Source organism: Panthera pardus, unplaced genomic scaffold (genome assembly GCF_024362965.1).
Source record: "Panthera pardus isolate Hobbes unplaced genomic scaffold, ASM2436296v1 HiC_scaffold_20, whole genome shotgun sequence".
NCBI lineage: Eukaryota > Metazoa > Chordata > Mammalia > Carnivora > Felidae > Panthera > Panthera pardus.
The window spans coordinates 38,374,167-38,401,898 of NW_026526766.1; the positions used below are offsets into that span (position 1 = coordinate 38,374,167).

Sequence of the window (27,732 nt, forward strand, 5' to 3'; positions counted from 1 at the left end):
TATGAGATATGCAAACTGCTAATAAACATAAAACATTCACTGTGGCATAAGTGGTATGAAAAGAGAATGCAGAATTAAGCCTCTTAAGGAAAATATATATGGAAAGGAAGAGTGGGAAAAATCCTCTTACAATATTATATATGGATCATGATGATTTTTTTTTTACCTTTAAGTAAATTCTGTCATTCTATTCTGATCCTTTCTCTAAATCCCAGACTTAAGAATAAAAACAAAAAAACAAAAAAACAAAAAACAAAAAAAAACATTCCTTTTGTCGAAATATTGGTGAATTACAAGTCCTAAATTTTTCAACCCATTTATCTCAGTTCCTTTGTTGCTATCCAACTTTCTCCTACCTAAATTTTTTAATACAGGAATCAATGCATTTAGGTCTTCAAAAAAAGTCCTGGGCATTTGCTACTTCTCTCGGTCTCTTTATGAAGATCATCTTTATTTTTGTCATGAACTTCCTGCTCAAATACAAGTTAGGAAGTTAGGGAGGCTAAGCTAACCTACCACTATTTCATAATTAATTCCCATAATCCTTTGCCACTTCGTCAGCAGGGCAGCTTCCTGTTGTTGTGGGTCTTCTGTTTCTTCCATCTCTGCTGCCAATAATGGATACCCTGAAATAGTCAACACGATGACGTTAGTGACAAACTACAAAAATCTCCATATTTTAACATTCTATAAAAGAGACACTGTGATCAGAACCTGTCTGTTGTAGCAAGTCTGACTTTTCACCCAGTATATGTTACCCTTATTTTTTATTAAAAGATAACTGACAAACAATATCCTATTAGTTTCAGGTGTGTATCATAGTGATTCAATATTTTCATACATTATAAAATGACCCCCACAGTAAGCCTAGTTATCATCTGTCACCATATAAAGCTATTACAATATTACAGACTGTATTCCCTATGCTGTACAATGCATCCCCATGACTTATTAATTTTATAACCAAAGTGTGTACCTTTTAATCCCTGTCTCCTATTTCGTTTGCTCCTGAACCCCTCCTCACTCTTGTATCAAACAGTTGTTTCCTGTATCTATGGGTCTATTTAATTTCTTTTGTTTGTTTGTTGTCTAAGGATAAGCACTAGGGTAGATGCATTCGAATCATTTAGAAGCTTTTCCCTAGTTTGTGTAAAAAAGAATTTGGGACTTCTAATTCTAAGTCTAGAGCCTCTCCCACCCATCCTCCCACACACATATGCACATTCACAAGCAAAGATGTGGTCTGGGCCTTCGAGATGATCCCCCACACCCATCCCTATGTACTGTCTCAAGTTTCATGCTCTAAAAGCTTTTTATTCTTTCCTGCTACTCTTGATACTCACTTTAGCCTAAATAATTTCTTCACCTACTTGTATAAAAATGGCAGAGTGCAATTAACACATATGAATCCTACACATCACACTCTCAGGATATTACTGCAAACACAAATATTCTTTTAAAATAATAAAAGTAAAGCAAAATTTTCAGCAGAAAATAAAACCTGTTAATAATGGAGTAGATACTTTAAAGAACCACAAAGCTCCAAAGGAACTATTAACAGGAAGACCACTCTTGGACTCTGTTCAGTAGATGTAAGTTACCAAAGCGCCTAAAGCAATCTGACAGCTAAGGAAAGCACATAGCTCCCAGACTAAAAAGATGGCAATAATATTCTGGCATAATTATATATTAAAACAATGCTGCTCTAAAAAATGTTTAAATGGCTCGAGGAAGTCTACGTTTATACTGAAAGAAATCTCAGAAAGTTTTAATAATTTCTCCATACAATTCCTTTCCAAACCAATTCCCCAATATTAAGATTTAGAATTTATGAAAAATTGACAAGGAAAAGCCTCCCAAAATAGAACGGTTTCATTCCTAAGAGCTTACGCTTTAAAAGAAGATTTTCACGTTTCTTTTAAAAATACTTCATAATTTTATTATTCCTTGCTCAATAAGATATGAACATGTCGGCTATACTGAAGTAAGGGGACTGATACAAAACCTTGTACATAACTGATTCCTAAAGCCCTCTGATTTCAAAAATATGTAAGACAGACTGGGGTGCCTGGGTGGCTCAGTCAGTCAGGCATCTGACTTCAGCTCAGGTCATGATCTCACAGTTCATGGGTTCAAGCCCCGTGTCGGGCTCTGTGCTGACAGCTCAGAGTCTGGAGCCTGCTTCGGATTCTGTGTCTCCCTCTCTCTCTGCCTCTTCCCCGGCTCATGCTATCTTTGTCTCTCTCTCTCTCTCTCTCAAAAATGAAAAAACATTAAACATTTTTTTAATTAAAAAAATATGTAAGAAAGAACATATGACCATAAAATATGCCAGCTATAAATGAACTATTTTAATCTGTTAGAGAAATTAATCCTATCTACAAATAAAGACTTAAAAACATCTCTTTTTCTTTCATGATAGATTTTTTTAGTAATTTACAATATATCCATAAAGACTTAATCACATTTGCAAAAATCATTTCTCTAAAAAACAAACAAACAATAAAGAACGTAATAACCTGGCTCCAGGTGTTTACCTTCTTCTTCAATTGGTAATATGCTGGTGTTTCTACTCAAAGATGAAGAATCTTCATCTTTTTCATAATTTTCTTAAAGATAAGAATATTTTAGTAGTTATATCTATGATATAATCAAGCACATGACGTTTTTCAAATCCCACTCTATTTATCTGAACCCCTCAATGAGTGTTTTTTTGTAAGTACACCTTTCAAAACAACCACCTGTACTTAAAGGGAAGTTCTCCTGTGACCTCCCAATTTCCTAGTACTGCAATGAACAGTATATGGCATAAATACCAGAATGGTCAACAGTTTGAGAAATGAAACAGCATTTTCAAACCAAAAGCCTGGCTTCTACCAACAAACTCTAACACCAGTCAGCTACCTGGGGATTTCATAATTTTCAGAGATATTCATGGACTAACAGCTTATAAAAGACATTTCTAAATGTGTTATTAAAGTAGATTCCTTCAGGGGAAGGCTGGATGTTTAGAAACATGAGGCTTGCATACATACACTGCCCAGGCCGAAAAGGTTCCCCCTAAAGGGAAAGAAAACATGGCAATGACACCCAAAAGTAAAGCAGGGATGGAAGGATAGATGCACGTTTCTGACTCTGAAATGGGGACTGAATAAACAGGAAAGAAAGAAATTTGCTTTAATCGAGAGCCCATTTTATAGTCAACGGACACATCACTGGTTCTCGTTAGTCCCAACTTCATCAAATTTCCTTTTTACTTGGTTCATAGTGAACAGTTAAGACTAAAGACCATTCTTTAAATAATTTCAGAATTAGAAAAACATCTAAGGGATATAAGGGTCTAACTGAAAACCAACTGAACCTGCCACTACCTTTGCTTCCGCTGGCACTCCCAGGAGACAAGACCGCGTCCTTCATGACATCCTCCCTTGACACCAGCTCAGCTTCTTGCTTCGTTCCTCTCCTCATTAGTGTCAGGTGCACAGTTGGTCCTGTGTGTCGCAACACCTCTACTGCTTGTTGATTGGTAAAACCCTGAAGGTTTGTGCCATCTACCTGTGATAAGAGCAACATATGTTAAAAAATAAATGAATATTTGTATTACCGATTCACGTAATGCATGCTTACTGCTTGTTAGTGGGAAAAGAATGGGGCTGAGTGCTCCCCTAATTGCAGAATGAACGAACACCTGTTTGGGGACTAGTAATAACTTAGAGCGCTAGAATTACCCAGAAGAGTTTTGCTTTGCGTATTAGAGATTATGGTGTCTCGCTTCTAGATATTAGGAGCCAACAGTTCCAGGGTGGGAATACTCTTTTACATTCCTCAGGTGATCCTGATACACAGTCATGCTTGGAAACCAGTACTCTGCAGGATATAAAGTGTAGAAGACAGTGACAAAAGTAGTCCCCGACAGCACTGATGTATTCCAAAAATCACACTTATCCTAGCTTTAAAAAAAGACAACAAAACTACCTTCCTTTTTATTTCTTTGCCTCTTCAAAAAATACATGGGGTTTTCCCTTTTTCTAGTTCACAAAGGATGAAACATTTGAAGATGCCCCTGTGATCTTTCCAAACTGAAGATATGATCACATCGTCCCAACCCTGCCTTTGGTAGAATATTCCTTAGGTCAATTTTCCATACTGTGAACACAACTTAGAAAGACCTATGTCAAGTGTCCCCAGCTGCACCACCAATCTCATCTGGCACGGGGCTGCCCACCCCTGTGCCCTCCAGCCCCCATACACGCATTTCCGCTCCCACCCTGCAATGCTCCCCTTAGCCAGAAGACCTCTGCAGGTTCTGCTCCCCGAGTCTAGACTCTCTGGGCTCCCTCCAGCCCATGTTCTTTCTCATCTGTCCACCCAGAAAACACCTGTACTTGCTTCAAATGTCCGTGCAATAGTTATGTTCAGAACTGAGCTATCATAAGGTCTCTAACTAAAAGCCCCCTTTGCCATTTCTCCCTCCCAGCATTAACCAGAATATTTTTAAAAATTTTTTAATGTTTACTTATTTATAAGAGAGAGAGAGGGAGAGAAAGAGAGAGACAGAGTGCGAGCAGGGGAGGGGCAGAGAGAGAGAGGGAGACACAGAATCTGAAGCAGGTTCCAGGCTCTGAGCTGTCAGCACAGAGCCCAAGGCAGGGCTCAAACTCAGGAACGGCAAGGTCATGACCTGAGCTGAAGTCGGACGCCTAACCGAATGAGCCACTCAGGCGCCCCTACCAGAACTTTAATTTTACAGTTTCTGTCATTATTAGATTTGTGACTACATACTCCAAGAGGACGGGCTCTGATGTCACCAAAACATACCGCTGTCTATACAGCAGATATTCATCCTAAATGGGAATATAGAGTCATTTGTCCATTTGTCAAGGATTTATTTGTAAAGCAAATTACCTTTTGAATAAATAAGTGCAGTTTATAGCACCTTATTTTTTTAAATTTCACTGAAAATTATAAAATTTCAAAACTACATTGAAAACGGTTTGGAAAAGTGTAACATTTAATATTGAAACTCCAAGTCATTGATATTTCTTTTGTATTGTAAAATGGGTATAAAATGGCTGTGTAAGTGTCATGCTTTTCTAAGCACAGTGCTGGCCACATTAGGCACTGAAATGAATGAGAATTACAAGAGCTAGATCATGATCTCTAAGATATAATACCTTACTTCAGAGGTTTCTGAAAGAATATAAAAGGACTTTTAATTAAACATATTTTAAAATTCCATTTGTTTTACATACACATATAACATATATACTAATTATATAATACCATATATATATATATATATATATATATATACACACACATATATACATATAGACAGAAAGAGAAAATATATATCACATATGAATACATAAAGGGGGAAGAAGAGGGAGAATGCAGTGTTTAATTGGGAGATACTCAAAAATCTAGAGACTTCTGATATAGATTTTTCTAAATTTATCTAGATAACAATCTTACCCTTTGCAAGTTACTTAAAGTTGACATAATGCTTTTGAGTTTAGGTGTCTACCTCTCTTCTCTTTCCTCCTACCTTCACCCTGTTGATTCCCTTTTGGACTAACTAATAAAAATATAACAACAGAGAAAACACTGCAACACAACTGGAAACCATGGAAAAATAAAAGTCCCTATGCCAGTAACTTGGAGGAAACTTCTACTAGGAGTGGCCTGGACATGACCAGATCCAAAGCAGGCCAGTTGAATCTATGTGAAAGAATAGTTTGTTTGGTCTTTGAGAAGAAACTCCAGTAAAATCCAACAAGAGTCTCTTATTAAAATGAGGTAGTCAGATGGTACCTGTGGATCTTAACCAGTGATTCCACAAAATTACACCAAGTGCTAAAGGCTGCACAGCATGCTGGGAGCATGCAGCAGCATGGAATTACACATACGCAATGACATCACACCCTACACACATGCACCCACACAACCCCAACCAACTCCTGGCTCCACAACAGGCACAGAAAACAATCTCTCAGTACACAGGGGCAAAATTCCCCACGGTGATACCCCAGCACTGGTTTCGTCTTTATTAATTAATCTACAAGTGAAACTTAAATAAATTTAAATGCCCCCCTTCCTTCTTGCTCTGTCAATTCCTGAATCATCTGGACAAAACCAACACAGTCTTTGGCAGAATCCATCTCAAATCCCATGTGTACAAGCACAATTCCTACTAAGAATGATGAAAGGTCACAGGATATGGAGGAAGATACCATGTCCAAAAGAAGGTGCTTGCACTGAGGCGTCACTACAAACATCTTCCAATGAAATTGTTACTGTAGTGAACAGGAAAAAAGATATTTTCTGAAACTTCCCTCAAAAGGATTCATATTTCACAGCATTCAAGGAAACATGGATTTAGTTATAAAGAAAAAAACAAATATCTACCAGAAAAGAAAAGGAAAGTTGTGACAATGAGGGCAGTCAACAGGATTTTAAATACCACAAAAACAGCCAGGTAATGGAAGGCAGGAGCATACAATGTTCCCCTATTTCAGAAGAAAAGAATAAGCAAAAAAATTATCAGAAAAGACTAAAGACATATACAGGCTGATCTAAAAATCAATATAAATGAAAAGAATTACAAGGAAAAGAGAATAAATGAGGAAAAAAATAAGCAAAGAAGTGATTAGGTTAGGAAAATTTACCTTAGTCTACAAATAAAAGAGGTACATGAAAAACCAGAAAACAGATTTAAAAAACAAAACCAAATAAAATGCTAACACTTAGACATATCCTGGTAAAATTCTTGGATTCCAAAGGTCAAAAGAAAAAAGAATCTGCCAGCACTTAGGCAACAGAGTGAGCAGGTTATCCAGAGAATTTGTGGTAAAGAAATTACAAATCAAGGGTTTTACATTTAGTGTAATACATGTAAAAATGGAAATCATGGTTGAGATGCTAAGATGATTTATATCCTGTACCATCACGAGCTATGAGCGGGCCCATCAGGCAGAAATTTAAACCAAGTAGTAAGGATGAAAATGTACACACAGTTACGGCATAGAAGAGGTGGGTTGTTACAGGTCAGGAAAAATTAAAGAGGAGGTTTGTTTTTTTGTTTTGTTTGTTTGTTTAAGACAGAAGATGACTGTAAGTCCCCAAGCCACCCACTTATATGTTTCACCCTTGGCCTCAAGTCAGAAGAGATCAGTCACCGGTAGTAGGGAAGGATGCAGTGGATTATGTCTAACTTCATCGGAAGGACAAGGGAGAGGCTGTTTAGTCGCTTTGACAGTGGAGCAAGAGAAAAAAGGCTATTATGTTGATAAATGTCTGACTTTGGGCATAGACCTGAGGCAGGCCACGCACATGAGAAAGTCAGGCTCAAGCCATTTTGAAACCTACCCAAGAGTGCCCCTAGGGAATGATGGTACCCCAAAGACAATCTACGGAGTAGACTGCTGAGAAACCAGAGGCCAAAGGTAAGGAAAGTCAGATGAAAACTCCATCATCCGTCTTGGGAAGTTAAATCAAACATCTTCAGGAACCCATCTAGGACCTCCTAAGAATCCAAGAAGGAACTCTTAAGAAGCAGTTTTAAGCATCTGCCAGGCTCACTCGGCACAAAACCATCTTACAGCAGAAGAGTCAAGGACAGTGTGTCTGATTATCCTCCCTACACTTCCTTCTCTCGCCTTTTATGGTGGTAGGGGAAGAACCTGCCATAAGAAGGTGAGGGAGAAAAAGAATAGCTAGGTAGGGAAAGAGAAACTGGAGCATACACTCTCTATCCCTAGGTAAGCCATCACTTCAGAGCAAGCTTCCGCTACACCAGGGCTGTAGTTTAAAATTCAATTACTACTTAGGAGGAGAAATTTTCTATCTTTTCTTTTCTTTCTTTCTTTTTTTTTTGGGGGGGGTAGGTTTTTGTTGTTGTTTGGTTTGTTTTTGTTTTTTGTTTAGAGAGAGAGAACAAGTAGGGGAGAGGGGCAGAGGTAGAGAGAGAGAGAGAGAGAGAGAGAGAAAGAGAACCTTAAGCAGGCTCCACGCTCGGTGCCGAGCCTAACATGGGGCTCAGTCCCATGACCCTGGGATCATGACTTGAGCCAAAATCAAGAGTTGGACACTCAACCGAATGAGTCACCCAGGAGCCCGAAGAAATTTTTAGTCACTAAACTGGGACTGTGTTTAGTGACTCTAATTGGCCATAGGGCATTTTATTCTGTGAGAATGAGGTAAGCCATGATACTTGTATAAGATTTCTTCCAGAGGGAAAGGAAAAATCCTTCCCTATTAAAAATTAAAAAGGAATGTTGCAAAATCTTAAAAGTTGTTTAAGATTACCTCCCCTAAGTTTCTCTTATGGAATGTTTTTGTTATTCCCAGCCAAACTGTCCAAGGCAGCAGAAGAGATTCTCAGATAGAAAAGGTTTGGCAAGCCTACCAATACATTCTCTTTCCATAAAATTTACTCAAAACACTCTAGCTGATTGAGAGATTAATCAGATTTAAAATTTAAAGAAAGAAAACAGTGGCATACAAGATCCAATGCAGAGGAACAAGTAAAATTCAAATCTAACAGTATTAGAGCAAAATCAGATGCTTCAAGTCAGCCTGTAAAAGACATAAAAAGTGGTATGTAATGCCAGGTGTTTATAACAGCAGAAAACTGTAAAAAATATTAACCATCCATGAATACGTACCACTTAAATATATTACAATAGAACTACATGTGATGAGATGACTATACCCTCCAAGTATGTTTTTAAGTAAAATAAAAAATAAAAAGGTAAAACAGGGGCCTCTGGGTGGCTAACTCAGTTAAGTGTCCAACTTCGGCTCAGGTCATGATCTTGTGGTCCGGGAGTTTGAGCCCCACGTCCGGCTCTGTGCTGACAGCTCAGAGCCTGGAGCCTGCCTCAGATTCTGTGTCTCCCTCTCTCTTTGCCCCTCTTTCTCTCAAAAATAAATAAACATTGGGGCGCCTGGGTGGCTCAGTCGGTTATGTGTCCGACTTCAGCTCAGGTCATGATCTCGTGGTCTGTGAGTTCGAGCCCCGTGTCAGGCTCTGGGCTGATGGCTCAGAGCCTGGAGCCTGCTTCCGGTTCTGTGCCTCCCTCTCTCTCTGCCCCTGCCCCATTCATGCTCTGTCTCTCTCTGTCTCAAAAATAAATAAACGTTAAAAAATAAATAAATAAATAAATAAATAAACATTAATTTAAAAAAAAAAGTAAAGCAAATATAATATGATCCTATTTAAATATATATGGAATTTTTCTGAAATACTAATAGTGGTTTCTATGAGGTTTTTCAACCATGTTCCAATGTTATGATCTTCAAACCTCAAAGACAAATATTAATCTAAAAACAAATGAACATGTTACTTACCACCAGGATAGTAAAGAAAATAAGAAAAAAATCATAAAAATCTCAACTTTGAGGCTCACTTAGGTTGCAACTTTTCATCTATAATAGATTTTTATTGCTCACCTCTTTCAAAGCTCAATTTCATTTTTAAAAATCAAATGCACATTATTTTGTCAATAGCAATAAAGTTCAAGTATGGTAAAAACAAAAACAAACCAAAACCTGCATGCTTCCTTTACTTTCAAAATTTGATGACCTCAATTTAAAACCACATCCCCTTTTACCCAAACGTTAGATAGAGATGGTACCAGTACAAAAGAAATTGCTGTAATGGAATAATCATGGAACTAGATTTCAGTTCCAATTTCTCAGTATCTTCATCTGTTATATGGGAATAAGGGTACAATTTCCCCCAAATTACAGTGCCCGAGCACTTTACACTGGGAAGGAACCCAGAAGCTGGTATTATTAACAGACGGAAGAAGCGATTCATCAACATGAAAATCTCAGGCCTTCCCGAGAGCAGTTTCTGTTCAATATCATTACACTCATCACACACATGAGACGAGGTCACCAGAGCCCAAAACAGGGACCCGGGCGGCCATGGTCTGTCATTATCACAGGCAGAGTGAAGACGTGGCTTCAGACCCAATGGTACCACAGGGCACCGGAACTACACGCAACAGCAACAGAACTGCCTATGTGCTCCCTCAAGGAGAGTTCCAGTAACCTCACAATGCACAGGGCAGACACGACAGTTACAGGAGAGAATCACTAGTTGAAACAACTTGAAAACCCCAGCTCCTGAGGTTTACTCGATCTAGCCAGCCAACACCTCCAACACAGCTTACAGAGACACGTATTAAGAGAGAACTTGCGCCTATTAACAAAGTCAGAATATCTAAGGCAACATTTGACACCTTTCCTTACTTGTTCAATAATTTTTTTAATAATTTTTTTAATCAATCATAATTCCACATCGCTTTTAGCAAAGACCTCTATATATCAATCTAAAAAGAATGAGATGCCTAGGTGACAGAGTCAGTTAAGCGGCTGATTCTTGATTTCAGCTCAGGTCATGATCTCACATTCATGAGATTAAAACCCCACATTGCGTTCCATGCTGGGCAGGGAGCCTGCTTAAGATTCATTCATTCATTCATTCATTCATTCTCTCTCTCTCTCTCTCTCTCTCTCTCCCCCGCCCCACCCCTACTTGCACTCCCTCTCTCTCTAAAAATAATTTAAAATTTAATTAATTAATTAATTAAATGGAATGAGTATATGATCTCATCAGATGACAAGTTTGGTCAACTTTTTAAAATACAATAGAATCCCTTGATCAAATAATTCTTATACGGAATACCAATATACCAGAATAAAATGGAGTCAACTGCTCTATTCCCTCCCCTAGAATAGTCACAGTGAAACCCTAGGGGTCAACAGATCACAATGTGTGAAACAGGAATCTTATAACAAAATTGGTTTAATGTTATAAAATACTTCCTCACAATAGTAAGAAACAATTTCTCAATCTTCTCGCCACCTCAACAACTACAAAACAAAAACAGAGTATAGCACAGCTTCAAACAGCCGTTGCCAAAACAGAAACTGAAAAGCAAAGACTGCAGTTGTGAAAACGCAACCAGGGTGAAGAATGCCACCACCAACATCTCAACAGTCCACAAGATGGCGCCATTCACAAAAATTCATGCATGAGCAAAAGCACTGCAGGAAGTTTCTTTAGAGCCTGAGATGCTTGCAACTTTGAAGAGCAGATTGCTAAAAATTGAAACTCAGAACACTGATGACAGTGAAGACAAGTGATTTTACTGAAAGCAAGAAAACAGAGGAAGGGTGCTTCTACTTTCTCTTCAACAATGCCCTTTATTACTGACCTTATGTGAGCAAAACCGTATATGAATTTCCACTTTAATAAGAATGAAAATGACACCAAGTTTGGAGGGAAGCTATTGTGAGACTCTTTAAAATGTGCAATCATTTCAGGTTTTCAGGAAGTACCTGCCTAATTAATAAAACGGTACTTATATGTCTAGTGTATATTAATTATGTTAATTAAATTACAGGTATATTAATTACTCATTTGGTCTTGCTAAAAATTACACACGGGAAGCTTCCTTATCCAAATTTTGTAGGTGAAAGAAGCTTACTAAACAGTTATAATGGGATCCAGCAACTCCACTCCTAATTATATACCCAAGATAAATGAAAACATACATCCATACAAAAACTTGTACATGAATGTTCATGGCAGCATTATCCGTAACCGCCAAAAAGCAGAAATGACCCAAATGTCCATCAACTGATAAATAGGTAAATAAAAGGTGGTATATCCCTACAATGAAATATTATTCAGCTATAAAAACAAATGAAGAATTGATACATGCTATGACATGGATGAACCATGAAAACATGCTAGGCGGAATAAACCAATCACAAAGGATCACATGTTGGGGCGCCTGAGTGGCTCAGTCGGTTAAGCGTCTGGCTTCAGCTCAGGTCATGACCTTGCAGTTTGTGAGTTCGAGCCCCGTGTCGGGCTCTGTGCTGACAGCTCAGAGCCTGGAGCCTGCTTCGGATTCTGTGTCTCCCTCTCTCTCTGTGGCCCCCTTGCTTGCGCTCTCTTTCTCTCTCTCAAAAATAAAGAAACATTAAAAAAAAAAAGAAACACAAAGGACCACATATTGTATAATTCCAACTCTCACAGGCTTTCTCTTTCAAAAGTAACTGAACATTTTAAAAACAGCTTTCTAATGGATTAAAATACGTATCTTAGGGGGAAAAAAGAGTACATTAGCTATGTTTTCAATTTTTAATTCAGTATTGGGTATGGTTTTTGGGGTCTATATCTATGCACTCTCTCTCTCTTTTCCTCCAAAATAAAAAAAAAAGTAGTTAATTTTCATTTTATGTTAAAAAGAAAATACAGTGGTTAAAACTCATGCATAGGATATAGCCAACCAACCTAAGTGGCAAGCACAACTGCATCTTCAGAATAGCTTTCAAGAAGTGAACAGGTGTACTTAGTTTGAAGCCCAAGAAGAAGTTGTAACGTAGAAGCAAAGGCAGAGAGATAAGGGCACCTCTTTTTTTTTTTTTTAATTGTGGTAGAAAACACAGAACAAAACAATTCAGCATCTTAATCATTTTTACATGCACAGTTCAGTAGTGTTAAGTTTATTCACAGTGTCATACAATAGATCTCCAGAATGTTTTCACTTTGCAAAACTGAAACTCTGTACCCATTGGCCCTCTATTCAAAATCTTGCAATGACCATTCTATTTCTGAGTGTGACTATTTTAGGTACCTCATATAAGTGGAAACACACAGTACTTGTCTTTTGGTGACTGACTTATTTCACTTAAAATAATGTCCTTAGAGTTCAATCGTGTTGCAGGATGTGACAGAATTTCCTTCTTTATAAGACTAAATAATATTCCACTGTATTTATATAACACATTTTGTTTATCTGTTCATCCATTGACAGGTATTTGGGTTACTTTCTCTCTTAGCTATTGTGAATAATGCTGCTATGAACAGGAATCTTAACATTCTTCTTTCTTAACATATTAACATCCCAAGGGAACAACAGGGACTTATATATAAACAGATACATTTTAAGATAAATCAGTATACTCCAAAATGTCTTCCAAAGTATGTTTGAGGAAAGAGTCTATGATTACAAAAGCTTAGGAAAATCCAAAGTAAAACAGCTGCATTTTCTCTATTGCAGAAATTCTCAGAGTCTTAGATTTTTTCACTGTGCTTTATGAATCCCTAAGAGACCCTATCACATGCAGTTTTTCCTAAACTTACCTGACCAGGAAGCCCCTGATATAGGGTCTCTCGGACTTATGTTATGAGGAGTAGTTAGGGTAGCCCAGTTTGTGCAGAACACTGAACTGAAAGTTGTATTCTTTTGTACACAGCCTTGAATAGCCATAGGCTCAAAACACACTGAGGTTACGACAATATCCATATGATGGGGTTGATCTGATTAAGGGGATTAGATCTATTTCTTTTATTCTTATATATTCCTAAAGTTAAAAGAGTCCTGGACATGGAGCCAACAACAACACCATCATTCTGTTGATATTAAAAAAAAAAAAAAAAAAAAAAAAAGCACTCATCCCAAAATTCAGATTCAACTACACTAAAGATTATGATGTCTGGTCTTTACCTTTAACGTATCAACAACTAAAGTGTGATATTACTGTAACAAGTTCATTACAACTAGGAATCAGATATATCAGAAATTATTCTAATATTTAGACTTGAGATCAGTGAAGCTTCTATCCAATGCTCTTACTTTCACAAAATAACAAAACGGGTAATTGTAATGATAGCCTCAAATTACCAAAAAGCTTAAATTAGTATGGAGCTAACAGTAGTTCCCAAAACTGAGTAAACTATGAGAATGCACTTCTCAACCATGAAAATTAACAAAGCTCTTATTAAATGTGTTACTTACTGCTATAATTTGGTCTCCAATTTGGATTCTTCCATCATGTTCAACAGCACTGCTCTTTGTAATGCTCTTTACAAAGATTCCTGAAGGCTCTAAGATTAGAAATAGGGTTGTTAGATTTTATTTTTTACTATTTACAAAGCACACTCAAAAACTATACATCCTTCATTCTCCAAATATAAAGTCCTAATTATGAATAATTACAAATCAACAAGCCACACAAGCAAAACCAACAGAAACTTAGGCTAGAAAATATGACAATGATTTTGTCTGTCAAATACAGTATCAGAGTTTCCTACACTGAATTATTCCTAAGGAAGTTTTCAATCAGTTTATCCAACAATCTGAAAATACATAATAATGTTGATTCAATGTTTCATAAGACAAAGAAAAGATATGAGAGGCAATTCTCAGGTAGAAAAAAAAAAGTGTTTAAAACTACCTAATTTCTTATCTCCAATGTAACCAGCAATGGTAATTCCTAGTCCTTGGACATTTTTAGTGAGTTCTACATCAAATGTCTCACTTTCTTCACTTTTCTGAGTAGAAGCATCAACCTAAAATAAAATTGGTAAACAAATAGAGCGATTAGACATGTAAACAAACAAGATAAACTCAAAAAGCAACAACCTTTATCTAAGAATAATACAACGTAATTAGATGGCAAATAACTCTGCTAGAGAATTATAGCAGGGACTACTCCTTCAATGTTGACAACATGAACTGTCCATTACATTTTTACTCAAAAGGAATGTCAGCAGTAAGGGTGAACACCCCCTTATCAGAGAAATACATAATTATTTGTCTGTACAATTTTTTTTTAATCAAATAGTCTGTTATTAACAAATTCTATTTTTGGAGATGGTTTATATTCATTTCCACAATTGAAAGAACTCATATTTTGAATTCAGGTCAACAAGTTCATATCCAGTTTTGCCACTGAACTTTTCTAAGCATCACTTGGCTCAACTGTCTATCAGGAATAAGAATAACAAGCCCAGCTAACATCTACTGAGCGGTTTCTATGTAACAGACACTTGACTTGTCTTAGTTAATTTACTCCTTAGAACAAGCCTATGAGGTTAGGTACAATTGATAAATTCTTCTCTGGGGAAACTGAGGAACATAAACCTTACCAAAGACAAGCAGCAAGCAATCTAATAGAGGCAGAATTCAAATGCAGATAAGCTGGCTGCAAAACCAAGGCTCTTAAAAGGCCTTTCAGCATGTAAAATCCTCAGGAGAATGTAGGAGCCACAGTGTCCACTAAGTTGTTGCTGCTATGATCTTAAGTTGATAGTTGATTCTAGTACCATGAATATGAGTTAATCTATCTTCCAGGTATTTTATTAATAGACTGAAGATTATTTTGAAAGCCAGGGAAATGCAACAAAGCTATTTAAAATTGTTACTGTATTTGTTTTATAAATTCAGACTTTAACATAAAAAGCTCTTTGTAAGAAAAGTATGCCTTTCTGCATTGATCTTCATTCCTGAAATGACAGCTGAAAGCAAGTTTCTCTAACATGTAGAGTTGTTATTAATTATATATTGGACTGAAGGGCATGGTTTTCTGAATTAAGCACTGGTGGACTAGTGTGGTATGTCACCAACAAGCTACTGGCATTACATACTTGTGTGGTTCCAGCAGAGTCCCCAGAGAATCCTACAAAGCTCGTAACGGAACGAAGGTTATGGGTTCGAATGCCCATACACGTTGCAGTGAGCTGGTAATGGTTTTGATTTTCTTTAAGCAAACTCTGTATCTCACTGATAGTCCATCTAAATGAGATATAATTTTATAGTAAAGTTTGATTTATTTTTTTCATTGCACATAATTATCTGTGCAAACTTAGCAAAAGTTTAAAGTTTAGATAATTACAAGAAAATGACAGGATGAAATCTGCTTCAATTGAAACAAATGTGTTTTCTATTTTTAATAAGACTTATGCGAGTGCTATTTTAGAGGGTGGCAATTTGACTATCGAATGGTTTTAAAAGGGGCACAAGCTTCAGAAATGATGATATGCACAGAATAGATATTTTTCTAAGCTTTCAATTACATCAAGTGGTTTTCGGTATTGCATTCATTTATATATTGCTGAATAAAATGTTTTGTTTACCACAAAAGAATGTGATTTAAATACTTTCATACACAAGCTTTCTTTCTTTACTTCTTTCTCTCTGCAAAAAATAGCAACTAACTCGATCCTAAAAACAACAGAATCATGGAAATTTCAAGTGTTCTAATAAAGTTTTAAAGGGCTTGTGGAGGAGGTTAGGATATTAAAAAAAGAATCTGTAGCAACTAATTAGAAAAAACTTTAACAGGAAAAAAAAAATCATTGATGTTTTTAGATCTACCAGAAAGGAATGTAGCACTTGCATTTGCTATAAAGCTTATCTAGAAATTGGGTGTAATTATTTTCTCAAATATTTAAGAGATTTGGGGATAAAATTATTTTGTTGATACTCCCACCCCTATTCCTCCCCCCATCCAAAGTCAGTAAAAGGAAAGCTGTTGAAGGAGAATGACTGGAACTCCCAGCTCACCTAACTAGAGCCTTCTAGTTAAGAGATAGATAGAATTAAACATTTTAGTTATCAGTAGCAAATAATTATTTAAAATTTAGTCCATTATTTCAAAAGATTATCCTCATAAATGTGCTGCTTAGAGAAAGCACACGAAACATTTCTGTAAACATTTCATGTAACATTACATTTCATGTAAACGTTTACTATGTAAAACAGTAATCTAGAATTTTTTAAAGAAACCTATTTTTCATCTGTTACACATTATTCCTAATTAATAAGATATCAGTGCTGAAACACAGTTACACTTGAATTTACATTCTTTAGCACTAACATGTGAATATCATTAAGACTAGTTTCTAAACATCACCATCATCTAAATGCTAGTGCCTGCGACTTTCCTCCTAATGTTTCCACCTACTTACCCGCATTTCTGGCGTAGATGGGGATGAGGAAAGGGTGATGCCCACAGAGGCAGGTGCTGCTGCTTCTTCTACGGCACCTCTTGCAATCACCAGTTTGACCCTGTTTCCACACTGCCTGAGCACGTGTGCTACTTGCTCACTGCTCATTCCTGCCAGATCAGTGTCCCCAATCTTTAGAATGTGGTCTCCACTGCATAATCGCCCATGCTGAATAAAGAGATCGGTTAATCAGGATATTGATTTTTTTTTAATTTTCTTAAGTTTATTTATTTATATTGAGAGAGGGAGGGAGGGAGAGGGAGAGAGAGAGAGAGAGAGAGAGAGAGAGAGAGAGAGATAAAGAGAGAGAATACAAGCTGGGGAGGGGCAGAGAGAAAGAGAACAGAATCCCAAGCAGGCTCAGTGCCGTCAGCGCAGAGCCCAATGAGGGGCTTCAACTCACAAACCATGAGATCATGACCTGAGCAGAGATCAAGAGTCAGAGGCTTAACTGACTGTGCCAACCCAGCCCCCAGGATATTAATATTTTAATTTCATCAGAGAGATCCCAAACGAGGGAAAGAGAATAATGTAAAAATAGCAGTCATGTGAATTACCAATCATGGAATATTAAACATGTGGTTGTTATTTTAACTGCCTTTTGAAGCATCTTAATGTTATTTAATGTGATATAAGTAACTGAAATTCACAAATATTCCCTAAACCAATAGTTGATAAGAGCTTATCACTTCAATATCTACCCACCAGATGCAAGAAAATATGAAGCCTTTTGAAAATTTTTTGAGAAACAGAAAAAGAAGAAAATGCCACTAAGCAAAGATGAAGCCCAGGTCACTATGCAAATACATATTACTCAAAAAATATAGTACAGAACACAAGAAAGCACTGAATTAATACTACAATTTTTTGTCTTGTGTTTTCAATTAAAAATATCCCTAAAAAACTACTCATTTGCAGATGAAATCCTTATGAGATGAAAATTTAGATGGATAAGGGGAGTAAAAACAGCAGACTTATTATCTCCATACTAGAACTTTCTTCAATGACAGCATCATCCAGTATGGCAGTAACTAGTGACATGTGGTTACAGAGTACTTGAAATGTGGCTAGTCCAACTGAAAAGCTGAATTTGTCATTTTATTTAATTTTAATTAATTTAAATTTGAGTTTTACAAGTAGCAAGTAGCTACATGTGGCTATATTATTGGACGGGGCAATTCTACACTGAAGATAAAGCTTAATTTACTGCAAGCCAGTCACCTAGGGAAATTTCACTCAATACTGTACATGCTGGCTAAGAGCTAAAAGGAAGAAAATATGCACATTATTGTGTTACTGCTAATACTTCTACTGATAAAGCTGCCATTAAACAAGGCTTGTATATATGAATATGAGAAATATCTGATGAATTGCCTTCCTAGTTTAAGTTCAAATACACATGGAAAAACAAACAAATTTATAAACAAAATGTTGTAACAACAGCAAAAGTTTCTGACACTAGAAATTCTCAAATTAAAATATAAATCAGGGGTGCCTGGGTGGCTCAGTTGGTTGAGCATCCGACTTCAGCTCAGGTCATGATCTCATGGTTCGTGAGTTTGAGCCCCGCATCAGGCTCTGTGCTGATGGCTCGGAGCCTGGAGCCTGCTTCAGATTCTATGTCATACTCTCTCTCTGCCCCTCCGCCACTCACACTCTGACTCTCTCTCTCTCAGAAATAAACATTAAAAAAAATTTTTTAAATATATAAATATTTAAATATTTAAATATATAATAACTTTGCATTTTTTCTCTCATATATTCCAGCAATGTCACATAGCATAAACGGCAATGCCTTAACCAACTACTCCGAGAGATAAAAATAGGCTGTGCTTTTACAAAGAAGACACAAGTGACCCATCACTAAAGGGACAAGTTGAATCTTGTTTTTTTTTCTCTCAGTAATAAAGTATTCTTCTTTCCATAATACCTTGTGGCTATACAGCAGCTAAGTAGGTTTATAAATAGGATACATGATTGTAAAATAAAAGGTAGCTACCTCTACAAGGATCAAAACCATAACCTGGACTTTAATCTATGGTTCTACAAGAGTCTTAAGATCACTGCCTAAAACTGTAACTTAAGATCAATGTCCCTTTTCAAAGGTATTTCTCCCAAATCTAAGAAAACACTTTAGAAAATGCCCAGCAAAACAGAAGATTCTCATTCAGCTTCTTTGACATTATGTAAAGCCAAAGTTTCTTCTAACACAAAATATAAATGATGAAGGCATAGGGGCTCCATTACTTACGTGTCTGGCTCTCGGTTTCAGCTAAGGTGATGATCTCACACTGTGAGTCCACACTGGGCTCCACTGCTGGCAGTGTGGAAACTGCTTGGGATTCTTTCTCCCCCAGTCTCTCTCTGCCCCTCCCCCACTCAATGTCTGTATCTTAGAATGAATGAATGAATGAATGAATGAATAAAGGCATACAATTTGATAAAACGGCATAAGAGACCTGTTGGAATAGCTTACCTGGTCAGCTACTCCTCCAGGTAGAATGGTTTTTACTATCACACCAGTTGCTTTTCCTCCGACAATGCCAAACCCTAGTCCAGACCCATCATTCACCAATTCAATAGTTTCTACATGCTGCCAGTGAACCTGAAAACAAAACTCCTGTATGAATTTGAAAAAAAAATCTGCGGAAACTAAAAGTTCTATTACAGTTGAGATTTCTGTGAATATTACTTTGTGATTAATATTAAATAACGGAGTTCAGACATAATAATAAGCCTTAACAATGTCCCTTTTATTTAGTATACTTCCCTTTCAACACATTGTTACTGCTACTGATATAATCATTCTTGAAATTATCAATACATCTTTATAGTGACCACATTTAATCAGTTGAAGATAGGCACTGATTTGCAAGATCCTTTCTAGAACTTCTAAAAAAAGACAAAGATCAAGGAGAAATCATCACCTGCTAAGATTATCTTAGCAGTAAAATCTTAGTAAATCTTAGTAAAATCTTAGTAAAATCTTGACTCAGAGAATTTCAAATTACAAGATTCCTTTGAAGTCACTGACAGCTACCACTAACAGTATAATTCTGTAATTTACAAAGCAAAATCAAGACTGTATCTGCCTACAGATAGAATCTGATTTGTTGAAGAAATAAATTTTTTTTTTGAGAAATGCAGTCAGTCAACTGAAAGAATCACACAAAGAAAGGTTAAAGTTGATTTAGAAGACATAGACTTAAATAACAAACTTTCCAAGCTAGGGAGAGATAAAAGCAAAAAATGGGAAAAACTCAAGAACTACATAGGACCTACACAAAGGTAGGTCTATAGACAACCAACAAGAATGGAAAAATATGTTCTGTCCCTTTTAAAAATCTTACGGACTCACCGGGTTAGAGTGAGCGGAAACTGTGCTGGCCGCAGATGGAGAACGGGAAACTATGGGGCTGATGAGCTGAGGCAATGAGCCTCTGGCAATAACTAGCTGGACATTATCTTTGGCTTTCTGCAGGATGCTGATAGCCTGCTGATGTGTGATTGTCTGATCAAGTGCCTGTCCATTGATGGCAAGGATCTGATCAGTTTCCTTCAATCTTCCATCTCTAGCAAGAAGGAAAAAAGGGGTAAAAGATACCTGACAGCTCTCAAGAAAAGGAAAGCTTCTTTGGCATATATTCTCAGGTTATTTTTAATCCAGTTTTCTAATGTCCACACTTTTTAAGCTTTTCCCTACAATTTTACTTTCAAAAATATAAGTTTTGGCTCCAGCCGGTCCATCCTTAATCAACCCTTCCCATTTAAAAGCCACCTTTACAGCTACTCACTCAACTTATACGTTTTATCTTAGATATTCCTATTTACTAACAAATAAAAGCAAAAGTGTATACATGTAGTTGCTGCTTTGAGTATATTACTAAAAATGTAATTCAAGCAATCATGGGTCATTTGTATATTTTTCTATATAGTAACCTTTAAACTAATCAAAAAGAGCCGTTTTAATAACAGTGAGAATAATGTTCTGCTTAAATTTTCCTTTTCTTCCTAAAAAGTGATTATGACTGTATTTAAAAGATATTCTCCCTTAAAATAACTTGCTTACCATAGCAGTGTTAAAGAATTCTAACAACTGGTTAATAACAGATTGTTTCTGTTTTAATTCATTTTTGTTTCTCTATATTCTACCTTCTGAATGTGGTATCAAACACAGAGAAGATACCATGAGAGTCTCACCTGTGAGCCACACTACCCTCTTGAATCTCCTGCACGAATATTCCCAGTTCTCCCCGGTTTTCACTCCTGAGTCCCACAACACTAAAACCAAGGCCCCCACATGGAGGTTTGAGGAGCTCAAAAACTTCTACATGGCGACCCTGTTCAGGAAACAAAGCAAGAAATCAAATTAAAAGTCAATCACTCTATTCAGTTATTTTATTAATGGTATTACTTTGTTTAAAAAAAATAACAGAGGGGCGCCTGGGTGGCTCAGTCGGTTAAGCGTCCGACTTTGGCTCAGGTCATGATCTCACGGTCCGTGAGTTCGAGCCCCGCGTCGGGCTCTGTGCTGACAGCTCAGAGCCTGGAGCCTGTTTCAGATCCTGTGTCTCCCTCTCTCTGACCCTCCCCTGTTCATGCTCTGTTTCTCTCTGTCTCAAAAATAAACAAACATTAAAACAAAAATTTAAAAAAAATAACAAAAATTTCAAAGAATTTTCTCAGATAACTTTTATCACTCATCACCTACAATGAGACATTTTATTTTGACCCTGAAGAATAAAAAAATAAAGAAAAATGAAATAGAAAAATCTCTGAACCATCCAAACTGACGCAAAATCCACTTTTTTTCCATTTCAATTTTTTCAAATGTTATGTCTTCATAAATACGTTTAATAATATATGTTTATATCTATATAATGTTAATATAAACAAGCATATTCTTCCAATTATCCAGGACCTGACTGCACTGTTCTATCATAACTAACAGGAAGAAATGTTCTTACCTGGGCCATATTTTTGATTAGTTGATCAAAGTCATCACAAGCAGGTTTTCCATTGATGTGTGGAGTGCCAGATCCTGTAAATGCTTCCAGATTCCCATTATTTGAGGATGATAAAAATAAATCATTTTGCAGAGTAGGAATTACAGCTGGGCTGAGATGTGGAATGTGGGCATATTCAACATTTGAAATTGCCGAAGTTGCAATGTTTACCTAGGAGCAATAAGGAGATTATTAACAATTTTGACATTCCATAAACTATTTCATAGGAAACATCCCAAGAGGGTAATAATGAAGTTACATATACAATTTCAGTATTGTACCCTTTCAATCAGCAACTCTATTTCAAGAAATTAATTTCAAGCGCAAAATGAGAATAATACACAAAGATGTGTGTAAAAGGAAGCTCAAGGAGCGCCTGGGTGGCTCCGTCGGTTAAGCGTCCGACTTCGGCTCAGGTCATGATCTCACAGTTCCTGAGTTCGAGCCCCACGTTGGGCTCTCTGCTGACAGCTCAGAGCCTGGAGCCTGCTTCACATTCTGTGTCCCCCTCTCTCTCTGCCCCTTCCCTGCTCATGCTCTGTCTCTCTCTGTCTCAAAAATAAAAAAAATAAAACATAAAAAAAAAATAAAAATAAAAGGAAGCTCAATGCAGTATTGTTTATTAGATGGGACAATTTTTAAAAACTACCTCCAGTGTTGAAGGTATCATTAAAACACACACACACACACACACACACACACACACACACACACAATCATACATTCTATACAAACTTGTGAAAAAGGCTAGTTATCAATGTGCACAGTACGATACAATGTACATTCAAAAAGATGTTTACATTTGTATTAAACATCTGAAATATTATACACCAACCAATATAACAGTTGTCCCTGAGAGGGGATTCCAGGGCACCATTTACCTTCTACATTCTTGAATTCTATTTAGAACAATGTATGTAGTAATGAATTTGGCCTTTCCCAAAGACAGGTCTGACTTTCATCCTCAGCTCCTAGGAAGTAACCGCTAAACCCATGGACTTTCCAGAATGATAGGAGGGTCTTCTTGCTCTTCATGGGGGGCTCCAAAGCTACAAGATATCACTCCACACTGACACAAAGTTCAACACATAGGCGATCAATTACGCCTATGAAATGATACCGTAATTGAATGTCTGAACACCGAAATCAGGCAAGGTTCCTGGGTTGGCAATACTCCATGCATACTGGTCGCCTACCAATTTGGGAAAAGAAACGTTTATGGAAGCTTCGGATTTTGAAATCCTCTCAGCCTGTACTATGTCTTCCTTTGGCTAATGTTTTTTACCCGTACCCTTTCTTTATAATGGACCATAAGCTTCCGTATAACAGTTTCCAGAAAGTTCTGTAGGCCCTTCTACTGAATTATTAAACTTGGAGATGGTCTGAGGAAGATCCAGGACTTTCAGCCCATCTCAGAAATGAGGATGGTCTTTTGTGGATTCTTCCCTCTAACTCCATAGTTAGATCTTAACTCTTTGCTGTTGGTGTCAAGTCTTGAACAGAGGTGGAAGTCTAGAGGACTATGCCCTCAAACCTCACAGTTTGGCTAACTCCAGGTACAATCACATAAGTACCAACAGTGACAAAAAAAGATAATTCCATTTTGGAAAAACATTCTATAATTACTTGTATACACCTGTTAGAAAGAGCACCAGTTAAGGCTAAATAATTTCCTATTTCTGTAGGGTGTCTCTAATGTAAATTTTTACCCACAATTATTTATCAGAAAGAGTACATCAATGATGCTTTATGGATATGTCTCTGAACTCATCTCTTGCACTGTGTCTCTCACCTGCCAGGCTCCAGCTATACTGGCCCCTTCATGGTTCCTCACACTGCCAACCTGCTTCTTCTATCAGCCACATACATCCTTCCACAAGTATCGACATGCTTATTTCTTTATTTCATTGAGATGTGCTCAACTTCACCCCAGAGAAGCTCTCCCTGACAATGCTATCCAAGAGAGCACCCCATCATTAGGCTCCATGAGCCTACCCTGCCCTGTTTTTCTCCATGGCACTTATTACCACCTGGATGCACCCTGTTGTCATAGACCTTCCATCCCAGCTGGTGGGGACAGACTAGAATGTAGAATTTGCCAGTGGAGGAATTTGAGTATTTTATTCTCTATTATATCCTCATTCTCTAGAAGAGTGCCTTACAGAGTTGGCATTCAATACACATTTGCAGAATGTTCATCTTTTTAGGGACCTACTCTGATCTCATCTGCCCAACATCCCAACTATCATTATTTCCATTTTACAGATGACATAGTTACACAAAGTCACACGTCTAATAAGTTGACTGTGACGTAGATTTTTTTTCATCACAGTGTTCCTATGTTTCTATTATACATATCACAAACAGGAGCGCCTGGGTGGCTCAGTTGGTTAAGCGTCCGACTTCGGCTCAGGTCATGATCTCACAGTTCATGGGTTCGAACCCTGCGTCGGGCTCTGTGCTGACAGCTCAGAGCCTGGAGCCTGCTTCGGATTCTGTGTTTCCCTCTCTCTCTGCCCCTTCCCCGCTCACACTCTGTCTCTCTCTTAAAAATAAATAAACATTAAAAAAAATTATACATATAGCAAACAGTCATTTGAGGTATCATTTCCAGAAATAAGACATTCGGTAAAGAGTTTACATTGACAGAGGAATAAAAATATTTTACAACACATCACCAATCCATGCCTAAGAGTTTGTTACCTATCGTTAAAATTGAACAGAAGATTCAGTAAGTGAACAAAGTTACCAATAATCCAAACATTATATTGGCTATCTACAATCATGGATTAAATACCAAAAAAAAGATCAATGTGTTTAGAAGAGGCTTTTAGGAATCTTTCAAATGGTCATTTTACAATATACAGCAGGCATTATCAATTAATATTTTTTTCAAAAGCAAGATCCGTATGCCAAACTTGATTTTTTTTAATCCTCAACCATGGCAACTTCAATAAAGTCTGCCAGCAGAAGATACACCGCTCAGGTTGAAGCAGATGGCATAATGATTTCTGTGACAGGCTGAGGATCCCACACACCAAGACCTAATGCCTATGGTATGTTTGCACAGGAGAAAAATATTTGGACTTCTGCTACGGTAAGCCAGAATGAACAAATCACATTCCAAGAACACAAAGTTTATCTATATGAAGTTGACTGGTGAAACAGAAGCTCTGATATCATAGAAGACCACGTATGAAGGCACTCTAAGAGTGAAATTACAGGACCAGAAAAGTACAACACTATGAGAATCATTTAAAAGTATTGAATATCAAATGTTTTCTCCAAATTTGCTAAAGGTTTAACCAATGTCAATAACTGTTCCAAACTCCTCTTGGCCCTTGAGGTCTATGTAAATAGAAGAGCAAGGGTTAAAGAGATTACATATTTAAAAACTATAACCTAATTATATCATTATACCAAAGAGTTGTTTTTAAATGTGCAGATTTGCATTCATAGGAGAAAGCACAAACACACCTTTCAACTCTGCTATAACTGTTTACTAAAATGGCTTTCTGAACTATATATAATCTTGAAAAACAGGAATGGATCTTACTTGCCTTGACAGACCTGTTCATAGCAGACACAGCATAAATGTTTAATAAAAAAGCTTGACTCCCATCTTGGTTTATAAATATAAAATAAACAGAAGAAAACACAACTATCTGGTGATTTTTATATACAGATAAACAATCTGTATAATTTATGTAAGTTGCTAGTAAACGAGCAAGAGTCACCAAGTAATTATCTGCTCTCTGTTTAAATTCTGGCTGAGTATTTCAATCTAAAAGGTCCTTTTGTGTTCTTGGTAAATAGACGGATTAACCTAATTTATGGATTTTAATTAGTGCTAATACCTAAAACATAAAATGAAGGTTATGTAAATCAGTCAATTGAAAAAGTTGTCAAAGTCTTTGTAAAAAGGCAGGATGAAACACCTCTCAGTTTTTAGAAGTACAGGTGAAGTCCTCTTATAAGATGCAGTCAGAACAGGAATTGGTTGAGTTATCTCAAAACGTCAGACTGAGCAGAAATCATAACAAAGGACAAATACCTAACTTGGAAAGCACTTTGATCCAAAGCATGTATGTATTCATTCACAAGTATCTTGATGCATGAGAGGTCCCCACCTTCTTTCCTGCATGAACTGCACTCAAGTAATATGGCATTATTTTTAATTTCAGTCTCTTTAAGATGGAGCAAGAGTTTGGACACCTGAGAAACCATTTCATTAAAAATCTCGATGTTTAGAAGATCTTTCTTCAGAATGTTACAGTTTGATCACACCCAATAAATTTACCAACAACTGGGGCGCCTGGGTGGCGCAGTCGGTTAAGCGTCCGACTTCAGCCAGGTCACGATCTCGCGGTCCGTGAGTTCGAGCCCCGCGTCAGGCTCTGGGCTGATGGCTCGGAGCCTGGAGCCTGTTTCCGATTCTGTGTCTCCCTCTCTCTCTGCCCCTCCCCAGTTCATGCTCTGTCTCTCTCTGTCCCAAAAATAAAATAAAAAAAAAGTTGAAAAAAAAAATTAAAAAAAAAAAATTTACCAACAACTGTTTTCTCAATTCATTTACATAGTCTTTCAAGAGAATTTAAGTAAATGTTCATGGAAAAAGTTGTTGCCATAACTTTTATGTTATGTAATGGAGTCACATAGTTACAAAAAAAATTATGACTAGCAAAACAGCTCTAAAAAGGACTCTGACAAATGTACATTTGCCCCCCAGGTGACACTGCGCCCTCAGGTGGCACACAGGACATGTCTGAAGAAATAAGTGTTTTGTGCTCTGAGCATCGGTCACTATGCCTTCCAGGACTACTGAAAAGCAAGCCACTCATCTGGAGGTGTTGCTAAGAGAGCTGCTGCTTCTACAATAGCATGCCAGGAAAATAAACAATTCTCTTTCGTTCTATATATAATTAAGCCCACCCTGTGGGAATAGCTGTATCAGAGTAACCCTTCCACTGAGATCAATTAGAAAATTTATATAAAGAGCTGTGTGTGAGATCAACTCGGAAGGTGTCAAAAAGAAACAACCACTTCTGCCATATTCTATTCATCAGAAGTAAATCAATAAACCCACCCCACACTCAAAGAGAAGAGATCACACAAAAGCATGAATACCAGATGGCAGGGAATATTGGTGTCCATCCCAGAGGTAGACTACCACAGCGTGTCATAGTAAAACTGCTGAAAGCCAAGACCTAGGGGAGATCTTAAAAGTCACCAGAACAAAAAAGAACCTTATCTTCAGAGAAGAGTAAAACGGACAGCTGACTTTTCAAGTTAATCAATGAAAAACAGAAGACAATAGAATAAAAAAGTACAAAATGACAACAAAAAAAGGTCACCTGAGCATTTTCAGAACACCTTCCCTACACACATACTCACACACAGTGTTGCTTCAGAACTGTACAAAAGAAATGCACAAGTAAATTCTTAGAATTAATAAAGATCCTTCATGGAATTTCCTTACATTAGCACAAAAGACTGAAGAACACACACACACAAAAACAAGTTTTAAAAATGTGAGTAGGGGTGTCTGGGTGGCTCAGTCCAGTTTTATGACCGACTCTTGACTTTGGCTCGGGTCATGATCCCAGGTTCGTGGGATCAAGCCCCACATCGGGCTCATGCTGAGTGTGGAGTATGCTTGGGATTCTTTCTCTCTCTCCCTCTGCCCTTCTCCCCTGCTCACACAATGTCTGTCTGTCTCTCTCTCTCTCTCAAATAAAATAAAATAAAATAAAATAAAATAAAATAAAATAAAATAACAGGGGCACCTGGGTGGCTCAGTCAGTTAGGCATCCAATTCTGGATTTCAGCTCAGATCATGATCTCATGGTTCATGCTTAGGATTCTCTCTCTCTCATTCTCTCTCTCTCTGCCCCTCCCCAGCTTGTGCACACA

At 37.2% G+C, this 27,732-nt stretch overlaps 1 protein-coding gene across 12 annotated transcripts in view; it reads right to left on the bottom strand.

Annotated features, from left to right (window-relative positions):
• MPDZ (multiple PDZ domain crumbs cell polarity complex component) overlaps positions 1-27,732 on the bottom strand; it is a 162,116-nt gene that overhangs the window by 88,243 nt on the left and 46,141 nt on the right. For 7 of the 12 annotated variants that reach the window (XM_019415506.2, XM_019415502.2, XM_019415497.2 and 4 more), the window contains exons 4-13: positions 21,784-21,993; positions 21,017-21,156; positions 20,175-20,388; positions 19,293-19,421; positions 16,778-16,984; positions 14,263-14,377; positions 13,824-13,912; positions 3,372-3,555; positions 2,520-2,609; positions 517-626 (exon numbers count right to left, since the gene is read on the bottom strand). In XM_019415506.2, the coding sequence (XP_019271051.2) occupies positions 517-626; positions 2,520-2,609; positions 3,372-3,555; positions 13,824-13,912; positions 14,263-14,377; positions 16,778-16,984; positions 19,293-19,421; positions 20,175-20,388; positions 21,017-21,156; positions 21,784-21,993 (1,488 nt within the window). The remainder of the gene's footprint in view (positions 1-516; positions 627-2,519; positions 2,610-3,371; positions 3,556-13,823; positions 13,913-14,262; positions 14,378-16,777; positions 16,985-19,292; positions 19,422-20,174; positions 20,389-21,016; positions 21,157-21,783; positions 21,994-27,732) is intronic. The other 5 variants (XM_019415498.2, XM_053907937.1, XM_019415507.2 and 2 more) reach the window with 2 other exon arrangements.